The 19,393-nt window shown below is 40.1% G+C and overlaps 1 protein-coding gene across 2 annotated transcripts; it reads left to right on the forward strand.

The window, feature by feature from the left end:
* Positions 1-1,224: 1,224 nt before the first annotated feature.
* Positions 1,225-19,393, forward strand: mxi1 (max interactor 1, dimerization protein). Of its 2 annotated transcripts, none has more exons than XM_055217166.2 (6): positions 1,225-1,535; positions 3,709-3,811; positions 7,862-7,891; positions 14,845-14,959; positions 16,172-16,361; positions 17,020-19,393. In XM_055217166.2, exons 1-6 carry the CDS (start codon positions 1,316-1,318, stop codon positions 17,181-17,183), a joined length of 822 nt encoding a protein of 273 aa, XP_055073141.2. In that variant the 5' UTR covers positions 1,225-1,315; the 3' UTR covers positions 17,184-19,393. The 2 variants fall into 2 exon arrangements, with proteins under 2 accessions (XP_055073141.2, XP_055073142.2); XM_055217167.2 differs by lacking the exon at positions 1,225-1,535 and adding an exon at positions 3,133-3,571.

Genomic DNA, 19,393 nt, shown 5'->3' on the forward strand with positions numbered 1-19,393 from the left:
GCATCTTTAGCGCGCAACACTTGAAAGACCTGACAAATATCTCGGTATTTAATCTCCGACTTGCGCGTATTGGTCCATGATAAGTAAATTCCTAAAGATGTATTTTTTTCTAATAACACATTGTGTTTCTCGATTTATGTGTTTCAGTACTAATCAATCTACAGGTTATTCCCGTTGCTAATAATGCTGCATTATGTTCAGAATTTATATTATGCTAATTTAATTTTCATACTGTTGAATTTTTTATTTTTATTTTCAACAATTAAAGTTTGTACTGTCAGGTTGAAATGTTTGATAAAACTGAAATTTAAAATGAAAATGTAATTTAAATATTTTTTGCAAAGATAAACAACAAAATACGTACAGTATTTGCAGTTATATATTAAAGGATTAGTCAATTTTCCATCCAAAATGTTGATCTCTTTCTTTGTTCAGTCATAAAGAAATTATGTTTTTTGAGGAAAATATTTCAGTTTTCTTCTCATTATAATGGACCCCAACACTTAACACGTTTGATGCAGTTTAAAATTGCAGTTTTAAAGGACTCTAAACAATCCCAAACAAGGCATAAGAGTCTTATCTAGCGAAATGATTATCATTTTTGGCAAAAAAACTCCTTCGAACCACAACTTCTCTTCTTCCTCCGGCTGTGTGACGCGCCAGCGCGACCTCACGTAATTGCGTAATGACATTGAAAAGGCACGTGTTACATATATGAAATGCACATTTGCGGACCATTTTAAACAATAAACGGACACAAAGACATTAATTGGTATCATTCGACATACAACAACGTCGGAGCGGTCCATTTTCTCCCCACTTGTAAACACTGGGGCATAGTTTCGCATACGTCATCCGTGACCTCTTGACATGATGACGTATTGCGTGAGGTCGCACTGGCAAGTCACAGGACCGGAGGAAGACGAGAGTTGTGGTTTAAAAGTGCATTTTTTATTTTTCTTGCCAAAAATGACAATCGTTTCGCTAGATAGGACCCTATGCCTCGTTTAGGATAAACTTTAGTTTTTGGAACTTAAATGACTAATGTATTTAGACTGAAGTGTTTTTTATATTGTGTGAATAGTTTTGTTTTAGTAGGGAATCGGCGCAAATTGATTACATCATTGTTTGGGACGTTGTAAACGTGACGGGCGCGTAACGAGGCGGGCGCTAGGACCCAGTCAACCGCTGAAGTGTTTTTCCTCCTCATCCATTTCATTCCTCTCATTTATTCAGTAGATCCACTTGCGCTCAGCACACCACAATAACTCTCACACAGTTTCAATTCAAACCATATTCACTTTACGGGGACAAAATGGTGAGGAGTGAGAGGCAACAAGGTGACGTGAAGGCTGAAGATTTATTCCTGGAGTCCGAAGCATCTTTGGATCAGCAAGATTTTGAGATGTCTAGTTGTCCTTTCAATGACGTCTTCAACTCCACAGACTCTTCCATGATAAACACTTTCTTGAAAAACGTGCAAGTTTTGCTGGAGGCGGCCAGTTATATTGAAAGCGCCGAGAGGAAAGATGGAAGTAAGTGAATTTGTGGTGCGCTTGTGAACGTGTTCGACTCATTTGCGTAATGCAGACAAACTGTTTCATTGTCAACAGACAACAAAGGATTGAGTTCAACGAACAAGCAGCCAAGTAGACGAGGAACATGTGCAATGTGCCATAATATGCGATCCTCTTCTTGTCCCAATGCTTATGGAGAGGATCAAGTTTATTTGCAACAAAGGAGAACCTTTTTTTTTTAGTTTAAAACGTGTTTTTAAAATACGCATTGAAATCGTATGCAGTAACTTGACGTGTTTTGTCCAACGCAGTTATTTTTTTTAGTCAGATTTCACATGTTTTTATTTTATTTAATGTGCCAGAGACACAGAAACAATACAATAAACCCTTTAGTGCAGTGAGTGCACCCAAATCAGGATGAGTGTCCCGACCTGCCATACCGTCTGTCATAGCTCAAAGTCTGGCATTGTTCAGCATTGTACACCTGCCAGTTTGCTACCTCTTTATTTCTATCGAGAAAAAAATAAATAAATAAACAATTTGCTGCACGATACACGCGCTGACGTCATTCCCAGTACTGTGGTAAACAGCATTTTGTACGTCCAGCAAGTGTTAAAGTGAACGCATGGTTCCATTGTTAACGATTATGCATACCATAAAATGGTAGTGGGGAAAATTTAAGGATTTTATGGCGTTTTGAGTATTGTGTACAAATTTAAAAAAGTGACAAGAGATAAAACCTGACAGAAATTATAAACGTCGGCCTTACGCTGCTGTTTTCTTCATACGTGTCTGCATTAAGGCCAACATAAAATATTATTAAAGTATGTTATTTGTATACAAAATTAAAATGTGTAAGTTAATAATACATCGCTTTAGGTAACTATACATATGGTTTTGCTATAATAAAGATTAAATAATTTAAAGACTATTTATAAATATATCTTATACACGCAATCTGCAGATTTATACTTCAAAAGTGTTGTAAATATTGCCTTCCTGTTTCCTTGGGGGTGTGTTCACATGACATCCACATGGCGCACGGTGCGCTGCTCTGATTGGTCAGAGCTTGTTGCGTTGGCGGAGACTCACGAAGGACTCTGACCAATCGCAGAGCTGCGGTGCCGTGATGTCACATGTTGCTGGGCCGGGCTTGAGTGTGGCTGGAAGCAATGGGTTGTGGGACTTGGAGTCTAACGAACAGTAAAAATGAACACATTTAGCGCAAAAATATATTCAGAACATTGCAGACGTGGAAACGTTTTGGAATTTAATACTATTTGTTAGTAATAGGTGAAAATGTATATAGTAAATATTATTTGCTTTTAAAATGTGAATAGATATTTGTCAGCCTAGATGTTGTGGTTTTAATATTGTTAAAGATATTTAAAAAGGTATTTTTAAAAACATCCCCTGTAATGTCTGTTAATATTCAACATTTAAATTTTAATAATTTTGATGGGTTTGTTTTAATAGCTCTATATCTAAATAATGTTGGCGTTTAAATCATATCAGACGGGGTTGTGGCGTTCGAGTTAAAGGGCCAGTTTGCCCAATGACTACATTTCCCACAATGCCCCGCGTCGCGATCTCGATCCGCTCAGCTGTTAAAACAGTAGGTAAACAAACTCGGGGAGGAGAAATAAGCGCAAACACCAGGGACTTCGCAGGCTGGGCTCTCGGGGACTTTTGTACCTGTTTCTATTCATTTTATACACTTTGTAGTCGACTGTTTTACTAACGCACTTTTGCTACTTTGATATTAAAGCATCGGGCGTTTTATTTGTACGATATATTTCTGTATCTAGCTTGCCAAGTCAAGGAAATCTCTCGATCGGCTGTTTGCAAATTGAAACCACGTAACCATTAAACAATCGGATATATATATATAAAAAAACAATCAATGCTACGTTTTCAACCGATTTCCCAGCGATTGTCATCGTGATTACATATCAAGAAATCAAGCATCTATAGATTTATTCAAAGAATGACTGCTGTGCTGAATATCCAGACGTTATTGGAAGCAGCCGAATATTTAGAGAGGAGAGAAAGAGGTACACAGAATTTTGATGTTTGTAAAACATGCTTGGGGGTTATTACAGTGTGACATTGTATTTTATGTTAAGTGGTGTACTATTTAAAAGGCCTGTGGCTAATGTGTGATCGGTGGTTTCTGTTGTGTAATTTTCAGAGTGTGAACACGGATATGCCTCGACCTTTCCGTCTATTCAGCACTCCAACTACCAGAGACAAAGGAAATTCCGAAATAAAAAGTACAACAACAACCACAACAGGTAAGCACATGATCCAATTCTTACTTCCACAAGAGTGGAAAAACTACTGGAGATGAGAGAGAGAGTGCGCGCGCGCACGCGAGAGAGACGTGTGTATAGATCACGCTTTTATGACATCTGTCAAATGCGTTCATTGGAAAATAAAGACGTGAATCTTAAATGCTCTATTTTCTGACGGAGACGATATTTGTAGTTTTAACTGATTTGATTGGTTACGTTTAAAACAGCATAAACGTTAAGCTTGACAATATGCATCACGATTAATTTAACATACATTTATTGTTTATATGTTGATTTTATTTATGAAATTACAATGTATGAAATAAGATACAATGCATAAAATATACGAGATAATATTTTTGTATTTGTTGTTTGGTTTGTTTTGGGGGAGGGGATCGCTCATCAGCTGATTGTCAAACGGGACTGCTGCAGCGTTGAGGTTAGGGAGCGTGCGAAAACTCACGTCCTGTGTTCGCCTTCAGACAATATGAGGTTTCGATTCGTTTAAACCGAAAGTCTGTCAGCATACACGCTGCAGTGATGGTTATTTCTCTGTTTGATTAATATCCTCTCAAATCAATTGTGAAATATTTAGGTTGCTGCGTTTTTTTCCTCACGAAAGAGATTTTAGTTTTCACCGAGCCCTTAAACACACCGCTCTTATTTACAGCAACTGTTGTTTGCTGGCTGCCAAGGTGAACAGCCTGAGGCGTCTTTATTAAATTATCTCTCCCCGTTATTCTTCATCGAGATTTTTTTATATCATGATTGATATTTGGCTAAATATCTTTAAAATACACTAACTAAACGAACATATCAAGGTATTTTAATCCAACGCATTTGTCACGTTTTGATATGTTTCATTAAGGCTAGTTTATAGTGTTTAATTCACTCGTTTATTTGATAATGATATACAATTGCGAAAAAAGCCTTCATAAAACCCTGACTTGTTGTGTCTACTGTTTGTTGCTGTCAGCATTTTGTGGGCATTATATTTGAATATGAGATCATAAGGTGAAGTCTGTGTAGGAACGCTACACACGCTAGATGTTGAGATACTGCCTGTGCATTTGCGTGGCATGTTGTTTTTTTACACTTCTGACAGGCGTCAGACATCTTGATGACTGATCTCAGGTCTGTGTTACTGTACACAAAGCGAGCACTGATGGAAGGAATGCAAGGGGAAACACTATCTGATCATTTGGCGTGCCTGCGAAGGGACCCAGATGGTTCACCTGAGGAGACTTAATTCTGTTGGATTGTGTATGATATCAACCTACTTTGAGTGCTTTGAAACACAAGCTGTGAATTATTACTACACCTCGGTGTTTGTCTCTTGACGCTACACATAACGTATGATTAAGAGCCGCGAAAACACCTTTTTCCTTCCTTGTTGCATTCCTTCAACCCTCCTGAGCTCGCACTATGCATCCTACCATGCAATCAGATCAGCTACACCATGCCTGAAAACACACTTCAGGTATTAATAGTTGGGGAAGTGGTCACGTGACCCACAGGGGTTCGCTGTACGGTGCCCCCGCAATGGCATTGCCATGCACGATCCGGCCTGCCATTTGGAGCTTTGGAAAAGCTTTCAGTATGTTGCCACACAAAGAGCCTCTTAGGAGGACGGCTGATTCACTTTACATTATTAACATAACACTGACTTGTGCTCTCAGACAGAGAGAGAGAGAGCATGAGGGCGAGAGAGAGAGAGAACGTCCACTGGCACTCACTCATTGTACGAAGAAGAGAGCTTTCTCACGTGTTCAGATATAGGCCAGTCATTGTGTTGTCTCTTTGCTCTGCACACTTCAGTTCTCTGTCGTTTTGCTGAAAACAAAGAGCTGCAGTGATGTTTAGAGGAATCTTTATAATTCCCGATGGTTATACCAGAACCCTCTGGTCCATCCTATAAAATTAATTAGTAAAGCACTTTACGAGCACCTGGGCTTTCGTCCATTCTCATATTCTTTGGTCTCCCCATAAAAGCTGGTGTTTTATTCAGGAGGTAAAGGGCCGGGTATACTGTCTTTCAGCGCCCGTCTTGCGCGCGCATGCATCTGCGCAGCTTACAAAAGTATAAAGCCCGGAATACACTGCAGGATTTTTGCCCTCCTATAAGATCATTACCTTATCACACTGTGTGACATGGATCGTTTAAACTCTGATACGTAGACTGTACGACGATGATACAGAAGTTTCGGCGGCTGCGTCATACGTTAGGGAAACGTCAAAAGCATGCTCTCATGGTAAACAAATACCAGTACGCAGATCGTAGCAGCAAGCAAACTGTGCGGTGATCATGCTGAATTTCTGACACTGTCAGAAAACTATCGTAGGCTATCTTTGGACGCAAGACCGGGAAAACGCCCGTCTTTGAACCTCTCTCATTGTACGACATGTAGGACCACCGATGAAGAGCCACGATCACAGAAAGCGCGATGATTGTTTCGCGATGGCAGTCTTTCGTCTCTGACAGCCAATAATTGTGCAGTGTATCCCTGGCTTAACAGTCCCTCCAGAAAAACGTGATTATGCGATCGCATGATTCAATGCATAATCAGCCAAAGTCCACATATTTATGCAAGGGACGCATTTTTTCAAATACGCCATACTTTCGCCGCATAAATGACCGATTTCTGGGCACAAAATATGTGGAGATTGCATGATTTTATAATTACTTTACTTCACACAAGCGCAGCCATGTCCCCTGTTTCCATGGGAACGTTATGAAGTGACGTGATTATGTGACGTAAACATCATTGAAAAGCTGCAAACAGTTTTTGCAAGTTCTCGCAATTTTGCAAGTTCTCGCAATTTCTTCGCATAAAATTACATAAATATCCCGCATATTCCATCGCATTTTTTAAGAAAACGTACCGCAAGATCAAGGATTTTTGCTGGAAGGATTGCTAAAAGCACTTATGGCCAAGTTTGTCCAAATTCACGGTACAAATGTAGTGTTATACCCCTCCTGACCATCAGAGGGCAGCCCAGAGTGCACAGGACATGCACAAAATCAGGATAGAAGAAAATGAAAAAAGTTGCTACTGTAGATATGTATAAAGGCGGAGTCTCTAACGTCATCACCCGGCGGCCATCTTACCACAGGCAGCTCACTCACTCGTAGCATTGAGTTTTAATGGTGCAGGCACTTTTAAATGACCATAACTTGCTTAATTTTCTACCAATTTTCAAACGGTTTGGTTTCTTGCAAATGTTATTAACGTGGCTATAATTCTTGATGCTTTAACATAAAAAAAATCTTTTTCATGAAACATAAGTATGCAGTGTCATCTTTGACGTTTATAACAAACCAAACCGTTTAAAAATCGGTAGAAAATTAAGCAAGTTATGGTCATTTAAAAGTACCTGCACCATTAAAACTCAATGCTACGAGTGAGCGAGCTGCCTGTGGTAAGATGGCCGCCAAATGCAGATGTTCCACTTAATTGGAACATTGGAGACATCTAACCTTTATACATATCTATGGTTGCTACTGCATTGCAAACAGCGTTCAGACGAAAATAGAAGAAAACAAAGAACAACAGTAAAATAATGGAGGAAGAAATGCTACTTTGGTTACTGTTTTCGGAAGAAGAGGAGAAGAAAAGAAAGAGGAACAGGCCGTGGTGTGTGCGACCATTAAATCTGAGAAGGCCAGCGGATGGGGAATTTAGCACTTTGGTCTAGTTGTGTCTTTTCATTGTTTTCGATTCTTTATTCAACGGGCTTATTTGTATCGATCGTCCGCACTCTTCTTTAATAATTGTACTGTACTGTGTGTATTGCCACCTAGTGGACTCTCCTGTTTAAACAGTACTTTACTCTCGCATGTGCTGTGCGCGGATGCTGACCCTGCTGATGACAAAAATTAGGCCTGGCGGACGACGCTTATAAGCGGATTCCCCTAGTATACTTAAGTTGTCAAGAAATTCGCTTATTTAACTTATTTATGAGGGTTATATAAATCAATATTAATGTTTATAACAAATAATACTTCGAAGACCCACAAAAATGTTTTGCTAATTCCTTCTATTTTTATAGGTCCACACATAATGAGCCGGAGAAAAATCGGTAAGTACTATATTTGATTATTTTTTAAATTTAACAATTAAACAATTTTATTAAATTTTTTTATTGTATAGTATATACAGTATGAGCCAAACCGAATAATTATGTGTGATTTAGCGTAAAAGGCTAGCAGTGTAATATTAAATTTATGTTTTGCAATATGATTATTTAGTCACTTAAGTCTCTAAACAAATATATCACAATATTCTCAAGTTTGCATTTAAGTTGAATACACAGTAGGTGGTCAGTTGCGTTTCACCATGATGCAACGTTAACGTTTCGCCTTGCTCTGTGAAAAGGTTGAAAAGTGAAGTAATAAGTAAAAAGCGAACCTATGCAAGACAAACAGGATGTTTGTAAATGCTGAAGTTATTGTCAGCTTGTCCGTTCGAAAGCAAAATCAAGAGGTCACCCAGTTCTACTAATCTTAGGGCATTCCCTCTCTCCTGACTCGCCCGTGCCTTCATCCTACTTAACTAATGCAGCCGCAGTTTCGGATTACTGACTCAATGGTCGTACGTCCTTGCAAAAGCCTTGCGCATGTCAGTTGTGTAATAGGAAAAATTACAGTAAATGAAGCACGGTAGGTGTTTGTTAATGGGAGAATGAAGTGCGGTTCTTTGTGAGCTTAACTTGTTTACCGACGATGAACTCTATGTTCTAGTCTCATGAGTGCGTAGATCTGATAAGTGTTAGACGCCCAACAGCGAGGGGGCCTGCTGTTGAGTCTCTCCATGCAAATAAGGGAGGCACCACTTCAAAGACTCAAAATAGATCTGTCTAGACCAACAGGAACTTCATTGTTTATGTCAATCTGAAGACCTGGAGGTCAGATCTGTTAATGCAAGGTGTGTTCATGTGCCGGTCAATTCGGATGGGGATGGGTCCAAAGTAGGCAAAGTATTGCTTTGAACTGTAGGACCAAAACGCCACCATTTCAGGTTTAAATATTTAAATATACCATATGGGTGTGTGTACGTGCAAGCAAATTCAAATCGGTCTCCTCCCAGGCCGGCTGTGTTTTTCAGATAATGTCTATATATGTAAGGGTTGTCAGTGTGCCGGCGTAGGGTTGTGTGGGTCTGAGGCAGATAAAGGGAACAGGCTTCAGTGTCAGCGCATACAAATATTACAAAACGCATCATGACGAATGTATAGTCAGTAGACACACCCAGTGACAAACTGTACTACAGTATTCATAGTTGCTATACCTTACTTTCTTATATAGAAGAGACTTTATTGGTATAACCGTGACATTTTAAGCATGAGCAGCTTTTAAGTGTGTAAAGGTATGAGGGATACGTTATTTTTTGTTTTTATCCCAATCGCAAGCGTAACATGCGCATTCAGTTTGCTGTAGATGTGAGAGAGCTTACTGTGTTTTTGAGCCTCGGAAAGGAACAGGAAGGAGATGAAAGCCCCGTGACCGCATTATGGCCTCTCGCAAACCTCAACACACTGACAGATAACACACGTGCATTCACATAAGAGCACCGGTGCCGTTTGATCTTGTGATTTCTTTGAACAGATGCGGTGAACCTCAACTTCCTAAACTGGGGTTACATGTTGCAAGGTTAGACATTTTGGAGCAGATAGGCTGAGGAAGTTATTAAGCGCACTAAACTGATATCAGTAATTGTATTTCTAATTATGGGTGTGATGTGGTTAATTGTTGGCTATACGTGATTGGGGTGTGTTAAGCATGATGTCGTGTTTGTGTGGGCCGCGGTGCGTTTGACAGGAATGCAAAGGCTGGAGAATAAAGCTGCCAAGCTGGTTTACTGAAAATATACCATCGGCTCTAAGAAAAGATCTATTCAGAGAGACTCGGGCTAAAACACACTTCCACCCACGTAGAGAATCATGAGGAAATCGTGTTCCTATGACGTATCCCAAGGTGTATCGTTCGATAACTCATTGATGCTGAACTTAAACGTTGTCCTCCCTTTGTACTAGAACAACACGGGGGAATACAGGACCGGAACGTTCCCCTTTCCTACAAGGGTTTCCGGAATTCCCAAGGGAAGCTAGAACTGGCTGTTCTTTCTGACCTATAAGCTTTTCTTGGCCAGCAAAAGCAGCTTAGGAGGCATGATCTTTGGTCAAGCATTTAAGTGCATACGGACTCGGGCATGTGTTGGGGCATGTTCGCAGCACGCGTACATGGGAGGACGTTTGACGAAGCTCTGGGTGTTTTGGGTGAGTCAGAAAGGAAGGGAACATACCCCTATGGCAGTCATCTGTCAGTAAAGCATAGCAGAGGATGTTGCCAGTGCCCTACATTAACATATTATTTTGTTGCATATAGATACACCATTTCCTTTTAAAACAACATGCATGGTTACTGTAGGGTAGGGTTACAATGACAACACGCGCGCACACACACGCACAAGGGCAGACTCACATCATTGGTGGCAACATATGGCCTGTTACACAACCACGCCCAACATATTTAGACTTCTTTTCAGTATTTTAGACTTACTTTTTAAGAAACAGCATTCCTAAATTAAACCGTCATTTGGAGATCACCAGCAACACCTTAAAAGATAGTAAAGAGTTGTCTGCTTACAAACTCAAGGCTGTAACTAAATATTTAGTTGGGTGGACTAAATATAATAGATTAACGATTGGGTATTGAAAAATCTATTATTAATACATTCACTAATCGAATACTAACCCCCCCTAAGTGTCCATAGTTGTTATGGCCCAAAGTAGGTTTGGCCTAGAGACCCATCAGCCATCAAGTCAGTAGAGACCCTAAAGGTTTTCCATCCGGGAGCTCTTGCTTTGTTTGTCACTGTCTTTGATCTGATTTCGGAAGAGCTCCTTTGTTGTTACTTCATCCGTGACCACTATACGTGTGTTTTCTGTGTTGAAGTTAGGTGGGCTTCTGGGTGGTAAAGCTTCTCTTGTGTGGGTTTTCAGAGAGAGTGGTGCAAGCCAAACATCCTGTGACATCTATTTTCATTGGTCCAGTTTGATTTTGGGATAACCCCATGTTTTTTAGATTACAATCCAGATTGACGTCCTTGTGGCCAATTGATGTGCATGCAGTTGCGCATTGTACAATAGAGAATGTGTTTTTCATCCACATGACCATCGGTAAGGGAGCTTAAGGGATGGGGTAGCGATCACATGACTACATGCACAAAACTCAGTGGGCATGTGAGTGGGCTATGCTGGTCTGGGTTGTGTGGAGCAGATTACAGATCGGCACGTGTGAATTAATCCATGTGTTAGTGATGGGCCAGAGCGGGCCTTGCTCCATCACAGCTGTTACTTTCTGAATTTATTTCCCTGCAGACTGTAACCATCAATTTGCCTGCAGTGGATTTTTTATCTATGTAAGCCAAGCACGCAATGTATGACTAAAGCATGTCGCCTTGTTCTTCTTTGGTTTTTGCTTCCCACTCTTGCACTTTTCTTGCAGTTGCTCAGTTTTCAGTTTCTCACTTGTCAGGATAGTGCACATACTTGATGACTGGTGGACAAGTTTCAAACCAGTTTCGATTGTGAATAGTCGGATACTAGAATTACAATGGTCTGCCAGTTTACTATGATCTGGGGCTTTGTGGCAAACAGCAACAAGCTATAGTATTGTAGCGTGTGCTTTAATTCAGCAAGGGTGTGTCCTAGGCCCACTGTAGATTTTAATTTATCCCCCCACCCTTCTCTTGTTGTGTCGTACAGTACAGTAAACTGCCGTTGGTTCATCCCATGCATGGCTCAAACGTTTTATTGTTCATGAGCTTGTTTACATAAAGTGCCGTCACTGTGTCTCTACGTACTGCTATCTCTACCTTCCTCCTTCCTATTTTTCATTCAGTCCATCAAGACCACCCCCAACCTTACTTTACATCTGTTACTGTCTCTGTCATCCTCTGTATGCATCCCTCACTCGATCCCCAAGGGATAAAACAGTCTGCTCAAAAGTTAACATTTTGTCATTTATTCCTTGACATTGTTGATCTGAACGCATATACTGAAACAAATTACAACAAATTAAGGGTGTTTGAGAGTGAGTGAATGATTTATAAGTGAACGATTCCTTTGAAGGACGTTGGTACATCTTTTACTGGTCAACCTCACATTGCCCCACAACCTCACCGTTTTTGGGCAGATTGCGTCAATAATGGTGTACCATCTCTACGCGTTTATGAGTTGGAGAAGGACACTGCTGTTATTTAATCTGAGATCTTTGAAAGCTCAGAACTGTGATGGATCAGACTTAGACACGTCCACGCACAATGATGTCATTTATAATAGAAACACACAGCCAGATCCTTAAATAAGTCAAGACTCTGTAACCCAGATGAAGCTGTCAGTTCTGTTGCATTGATCAGATGAGAATCAGGGCTAAATCCTGTAATCTGTGCACTGGTGTGCAATAAACCGACCATGTGATCTGATGTTACATACTGGGGGGATCCTTATGATTAATACCCTGCCATCCTCTGCATTATCATATACACTATAATATTGCTTTATGTTAGCTCCATGCCATCATATGTGATGGCTCTGGGCTTCATCTATATTGCATGCATGTGATGCTATAAATACACCCTCAGTAGTGCTTCACATCGACAAGAATTGAGAGGGATCATGCATTTTGTGTTCTTACTCAAATAAAGTGAAGCTCGAAATGTTCGACAGAGAGCTATATGTGTTCCCCATAAGGCATGTGTATGTGCTTTTCTTATCGGTGCAGGGCCATGCAGATTTGGGTTTGCTGCGCAAACAGAGGTGCTGATTTTGCATGAAAACCGAGAGTCTGATATACTGTAGGGACTGGTGTCTGTATATAATAACCACATATACATGCATGGCAAACGTATACATATACATTGTCTGTGATAATTGGAAAAATGTGTGGAATGCTGTGTGCAAAATTTAACATGCTAGAAGATTGTCTACCTCACCTGACCCTGACATTAGTTAGGGCTGTCACAATGATTAAATAATCATCTTATTGCATTTATTTGACCTCATCGTGATGATTTCAGATCACCGCAATGATTGCACATCTCCCTAAAAAACACAAGGGGGAGCTGCAGCGCCTGTATAAACGAGACGGTATCAGATTACTTTTAAATATGTGTTGTGTATTAATATTTACTGCCAGGTAAACCTTGCAAAAGACTTTATTTAAATAATCACAACAATGTGTAAATTATTTCATATACGAACAATTAATCGTCATAATCGCCAAAGCCCTAAAACAGTCAATTAATCATCATAATCTGTACGATTTATTTCACCATTAACCGTCAGCCAAATTTCTTAATCGTGACAGCCCTAACATCAGTTCCTATCAGGCCGGGTCATTTCCTACCAATTACCATCCATTTATTACCAGTTAACATGTATTTACCTATAAAACCGTATCTCTGTACGTCTGTTGTTGTATCTTTCAGTCACTTTTCTATTCATCACAAAGGTATTTGCGTTCATAATGCTCATAAAGTTTGCCTTGTGTGTGCACCCACAATTATTCTTCTTTGCTTTGTATGATTCCCAGTTTAATGTGAACACATAACATTAAAAAGAGTTGCTTCTGAATTTGGTGTGAATTGCGTATACGCCATCAACGAACACGTGTATCATTGCACCCCCAATATTTAGTCATTTAAAGAGCATGTGACGATGTTTCGTCATAAACACATTCTTGCCAGTAGTGTATGGAGGAACAGGTCTGAACATGTTTGAACGAAAGAGGCATGTTTGAGTCAAGTTGTTCAGAGCCTATATGACTAATGCAGAGAGCCAAATCTTGGCCAGGAGAACAAACTGATTTGATGCACAGATTCTGCACACCCACAAATATCAAAGGGTCATTCTACCACAAAGCGATCGTGTACTACAAACGAGTGTTTATCGAAGCGCTGACCCACGTGTTACATAATCTCACTGCAGATGGATTGTCGTTTACGCCGCAAGTTATTAATAGTAACTCAAGCACACACAGAAAATGCACCCTGACTAGATTTTTTTTATGACTGTCTTTTGTGCATTTGGTTATTGGCTTTTATTTTGCTTTCGAACTTTATGCCACCGTGTACTACAGAAACGAAACCTTTGTGCGTGATCCACTATGATGTCACGTTTATTTGTTTTTTAAGGCGTGTTGTTTTGGCTGTGGATGTCAAGACAAAAATTATGTTGTTGTTGTAGTCCCTGTCTGACTCAAACAAAGTCATGTGTCAAACCACACACAGACTAGAGCAAACACGCATATATATACAGTATTTCCAGTGAGCAGTCTTGTGTGTGACACGACACCCGTCATGCCTAGAGACAGATGATATGGTAGCTGTGTGGGTGATAGTTTTTTAAGATATTCGAGTTTTGAAAAATTGGAGGCCGATTACTGTACTGTGTACACACTGGAATGTTGTCTGGCCCCCATACCTAGCAATGTACCAGGTTGATCGATCAACGTCTACACAGGGGCAGATAATGCGTGCATGTGCGTGAAGAGCGTCCTGATAACAGTGCCCTTTCAGACATGCTGATAAGGCTTGTGATAAATCTACTGCCATTGTTACAGAGCAGACAGACTGTGTGTGTGTATGAGCAGCCATCTTTATAGTCGATAAGAACACAAACGTAATTAGAGTTGAAAAGCTTCAATAACGTAGTTATATAGACATTCGCTGATACCGATCGCTCTCGTACTTTCCTAGAATGCAGCCAGTATGTCTACGTGTCTTTGAAGGCCACCAGGTCACCTCTATCTACTACAGCATTGAGACACCCGCAAGCACTACGAGTTCTTGAATGCAAACATTATCAATGACGTGTGTGGGTGTGCTTGTGTTTAATTTGAGAATGAGGTATTGCCACCTTGTATCTTTTGTCGTAAAACCAAGAAACCACACAGGCACAGCAAGTTGGTTGCGGTTTTACCAGGGTGTGTGCGTGTACAAGGGTGACATTTTGGTTTTCTTGCATTTCAGGCGAGCCCATCTTCGTTTGTGTTTGGAACGATTGAAGACTCTTATCCCGCTGGGACCAGACTGTAGCCGTCATACCACGTTGGGACTGCTCAACAAGGCCAAAGCACATATAAAGGTGAACTCTCACACTTGCACATCTACACATATAATGACATTGGAGATGTGGCCTAGTGGTTAATGCACCTGAGTGATATGGGCTTTGGTGTTTATATAGGCAACACAAATCTGACGATCAATTATCTAACGATCTATTTCCATTATTTTCTTTTCCCATCGTTCTCAAAAAGGTCAAATAAAATACATTTGGTTGATTCAGTTTTAATCAAGTAATTATTTGACTACTTTTAACCAGTAAGAATCAAACTCACTGCTCCCGGATGCATCTTTCAACAGAGTCAAAGCATGTATAAACACAGATTTAAATAGCCAGCACACGTCAAAAAAAAAAACAAAGATCAAAAGACACTGCCAGTGACACGTTAATGAGTTTCTGTCACTCATTGTATGAAGCATTCCAGACAGTATAGACCGAAGCTTACTATTGTTTCAAATGTGATATAACACTTCATTTTTAGTTTAAGTTTCATTCTGACGTTGGGCCGGTTTTCCTCCCCATAACAGGTTAAGCTCTCCCAACCAGTTATATGTGTGGGTGTTTGTGGTTTCAGCCTGGGTCACGCTTTATGGTTCTGCGTAATGTACTATAAGGTCACGAGGGTCACATTCGGATGGGATATTGATCCAAACTTGAGTGCAGTTCGGTAGTAAACAAATCCATCAGCCGCATGGGCCTGCCAAAACACATCTCTAAATTATTTTACTAGAGATCAGTGGTCGAGAGTTTGAGCCTGGCTTGCAACACTTTTGGCTGACGGTTAATTGTCTAAATAATTGTGCCGATTAAAATGATTAATTGCCTGGTTTAGGGCTTTGACGATTATGACGATTAGTTGTCGGTTTTATTGCTTTGATTTAATTCTCATAATTGTTTTGTTTATATAATCATTTTAACACATTGTTATGATTTTTTAAATAAAATCTTTTGCAAGGTTTACCTGGCAGGAAATATTAATACTATTTATAAGTAATCAGATACTGTCTCGTTTATGCAGGTGTTGCAGCTCCCCCTTGTGTTTTTAGAGAGATGTGCAATCATTGCGGTGATCTGAAATCATCGCGATGAGGTCAAACAATTGCAATAAAATTATTATTTAATCATTGTGACAGCTCTAGCCACACTCCCTGCATTCCTGGTGCATTTGTTTTTATGTGCCGTTACAGATTTTGTGTGATTATCAGTGAGTCACTGTAATTTGTCTTCCTGTAGAAACTGGAAGATGTGGATCGTAAATCTCGGAATCAGTTGGAGAATCTGGAGCGGGAGCAGCGTCACCTCCAGAGGCGACTGGACCTGCTGCGGGACGGCGGGGGCGCACTGGAGGGAGAGAGGATACGCACCGACAGCGTCGGCTCCACCGTCTGCTCCGAGCGATCCGACCGCTCCGACTCAGACCAAGGTTGGAGCTTTAAATTAATCTAAGCATGAAAAATTTGTGGAAGCAAGAAAATCTGATTTTTCGTTGGCTGTCAGAACTAGAAACAAAATCCCAATTATTTATTTTTCATTTTATGTATTTATTTTTTAAAATACTTAAACTTTACACTGCAAAAAAAGATTTTCAAGAAAAAAATTTCTTAGTATTTTGGCTTGTTTTTAGTAAAAATATCTATAAATTCCAAGAAAATAAGTCTAGTTTGTGGATCAACCAAAAATATTGAATTTAAGTGATTTTGTGCATAAAACAAGCAAAAAAATCTTCCAATGGGGAAAGCTAATTTTTCTTGAATTTATAGTTAAGGAAAAATTTTCAAGATTTTTTGCTTACCCTACTGGCAGATTTTTTTTGCTTGTTTTATGAACAAAATCACTTAAATTTGATATTTTTGGTTGGTCTACAAACTAGACTTATTTTCTTGGGTCGTTTTGCTCATCAAGAAAATACATCTTGATTTAAGAATTTTTAGATATTTTACTGAAAACAAGACAAAAATACTAAGAGTGTACATTAGATCTTCTTCTTGAAATCAGCACCCACGTGACTTACCTGAACAGATACACAAACAAAGAAATGTTGCCTTGGTATTTACATGTCTCTTTCACTTTCTTTTCCGTAGAAGAGATGGAGGTGGACGTAGAGAGCACAGAGTTTTCTCACGGAGAGCTGGACTGCATCAGCACAACCAGCACCAGCGATCTGGACGACCACAGCAGTCTACAAAGCACTGCCAGCGACGAGGGTTATTCCTCCTGCAGCATCAAACTGGCCTTCAGCTCATAAAACGAGCATGAGCAACACACTATCCCAGCCCTCGAAATGAGTGCTAGACCACTTGTCCCTTTTTGACCAATCAGAGACTCTTATTTAAGTCAGGTGACCAGAACACAGCCCCCCGCCCCAAATTTTAATAACCCTGATTTGTCGTTTTATTTTCCTGAATGTATGAGACGGAAACAATCTGTGATTGTGATTTATTGTCTAGATGAGAGATTTTAATTGGACTGAGTCGTCAGTATCTTAACCCCTTTTCCGAAAGGAAAGCTGAAGTGTATAAAAAAAAGAAAAGTTTGTTAGCCACTATTTTATTCGAGCCCCCGATTGTTGATTTTCCACAAGAATGGGTCGTGTACTGGTCACTATTCGGCTACAAATTATAAATAACAAACGCCTGACATGTGAATCATATCAAGTTCCTCACCCGGTGTGTTCGTTTCAACATCGCTGCTCGGCAGCGAGAAAGACTGTCATTGGTGCTACGTGACACGAAACCAACAAAGCAGAAAATTCTGCCGTTTCGTCAAAGGAAAACAACAACAATCCCGTTCGTGGGAATTTTGGTGCATTTAAACTGCGGACGCAGTTTTCGCACAGCAGCTAAAACCCAGCGATCTTGCACTCGACCGCATAGAGCCCTCCACAGTACTGGCGCCACGTCACCCCTATGTTTAAACAGATGTCTGTTCGGGCAGTAATAAGCAATAAATCTCTTTTAGTCGGATGAACACAATTAGCACTCCGCCTCCAGAGACACAATACTTGTGTCCGTCCAAAAGAGCAACAACGGCTCGTTTTTTGTACATAAATACGATAGTTTAATAAATTAAATGAGTTGGAAAGGTAGTTACCCATGGGTAGAACTATTGCCTTCGTTGCTGTACGTCTTGTGTTTTGTGCATTTTAAATTATATTTTTGCAAAAGATTGACTATCTTCCTCTGAGAGTTCGGTGGCATGGACAGTATTATTTGTTCATTATGCTGGATGAAACGCGATCGTTTCAATTCTGTGGCTGCCCGATAAATTTTACGACTTTTAAACGAACACACGCAAGTACTTAAAAGTAAACCAACAAGTGAACGCCAAAGCGTGGACCTCTAGGCATGCTAACTCCGAGTGGCGCTCTTTATTTATTCGATTTTTAAAAAAAGATATTTTATTTGTTTTAAAGCTAAAAGGCATTCCACTACTAGTATCGTGTGCTGTGGACGTTGAGTACGTGTACGTGCGTCGAAATCAGCGCAGTTTCGCGCCATGCGCTTCGAACTCATGCTTCCCGCTGTGTACTGTATGCTCGATTTTGTTTTTGTTTTGTGAATAAAAGCATTCAGACTTGAGCCACTCGAGTCATATTTATTTTCACCCTCTTTATCCAGCATCGGAGACGAGGTTAACTTATTTCGTACGTCAGATCTTTAACGCCATTCCCCTCAACTATTCCCTTTGTTTTCGATCTCTGTTTTTATTTTTATTTTTCCTCCCTACTTTAAAGCCAAGTGATTTGTAATCGCTCCGCCTGCGATAGAGCAGTGCGGACATCTGCTAGGTTTCCAGATCCAGCATCAACCAAATGCTATTGGCTGCTGAACGGCCCATATGTGTGGATCAGTACCCACCCTTAACGTAAGAGAGTTTTAGCATTTTCTGATTATTTGAACTACTTTCTCCCGTGTAGAACAAACGGTCTTGCGTCATGAAGACACGTCGTGTGCTTGAGACTCAACGTGGTGCTCGCTCAACAACAGGCCAAACCACAGACGAACCTCCATTTTAGAGGACATATTACTTATTTACTTTCATGTTGTATCTGCTCTCCTTTTTGTTTATAAATCTGCACTATTTAAGGCCAGGGCCAATGCCAGTGCTTTTGTTTCGTTTTCAATTTATGGAAATGGCTCGTGTCCTCACCGTACAGATCTGGACCTGTATTCAAAAACTTCTATGAGAAGTGGTGCTGGTCTGGAATCGGCTTTTCCACGTCACTCCAATCTGAGGTCAGCTGATTGTGAAACAGCATCTGTGTTATGAGATGCATGGTGAATATAACCCTGTCGAGGGGTAAAAGAAAATCAGTTTGATGTCTGTTAAAGCTTTTCCGTCTGAGGAGAATAGAGGTCCTGATGAATTTTGGCCATTCTTTGTAAACATGCACTCTGATACTAGCTGTGAGTTAAAATGCAATACTTACAATAAACACCAAGATTGTCAAAAAAA

Source organism: Misgurnus anguillicaudatus, chromosome 23 (assembly GCF_027580225.2).
Source record: "Misgurnus anguillicaudatus chromosome 23, ASM2758022v2, whole genome shotgun sequence".
Lineage (NCBI taxonomy): Eukaryota > Metazoa > Chordata > Actinopteri > Cypriniformes > Cobitidae > Misgurnus > Misgurnus anguillicaudatus.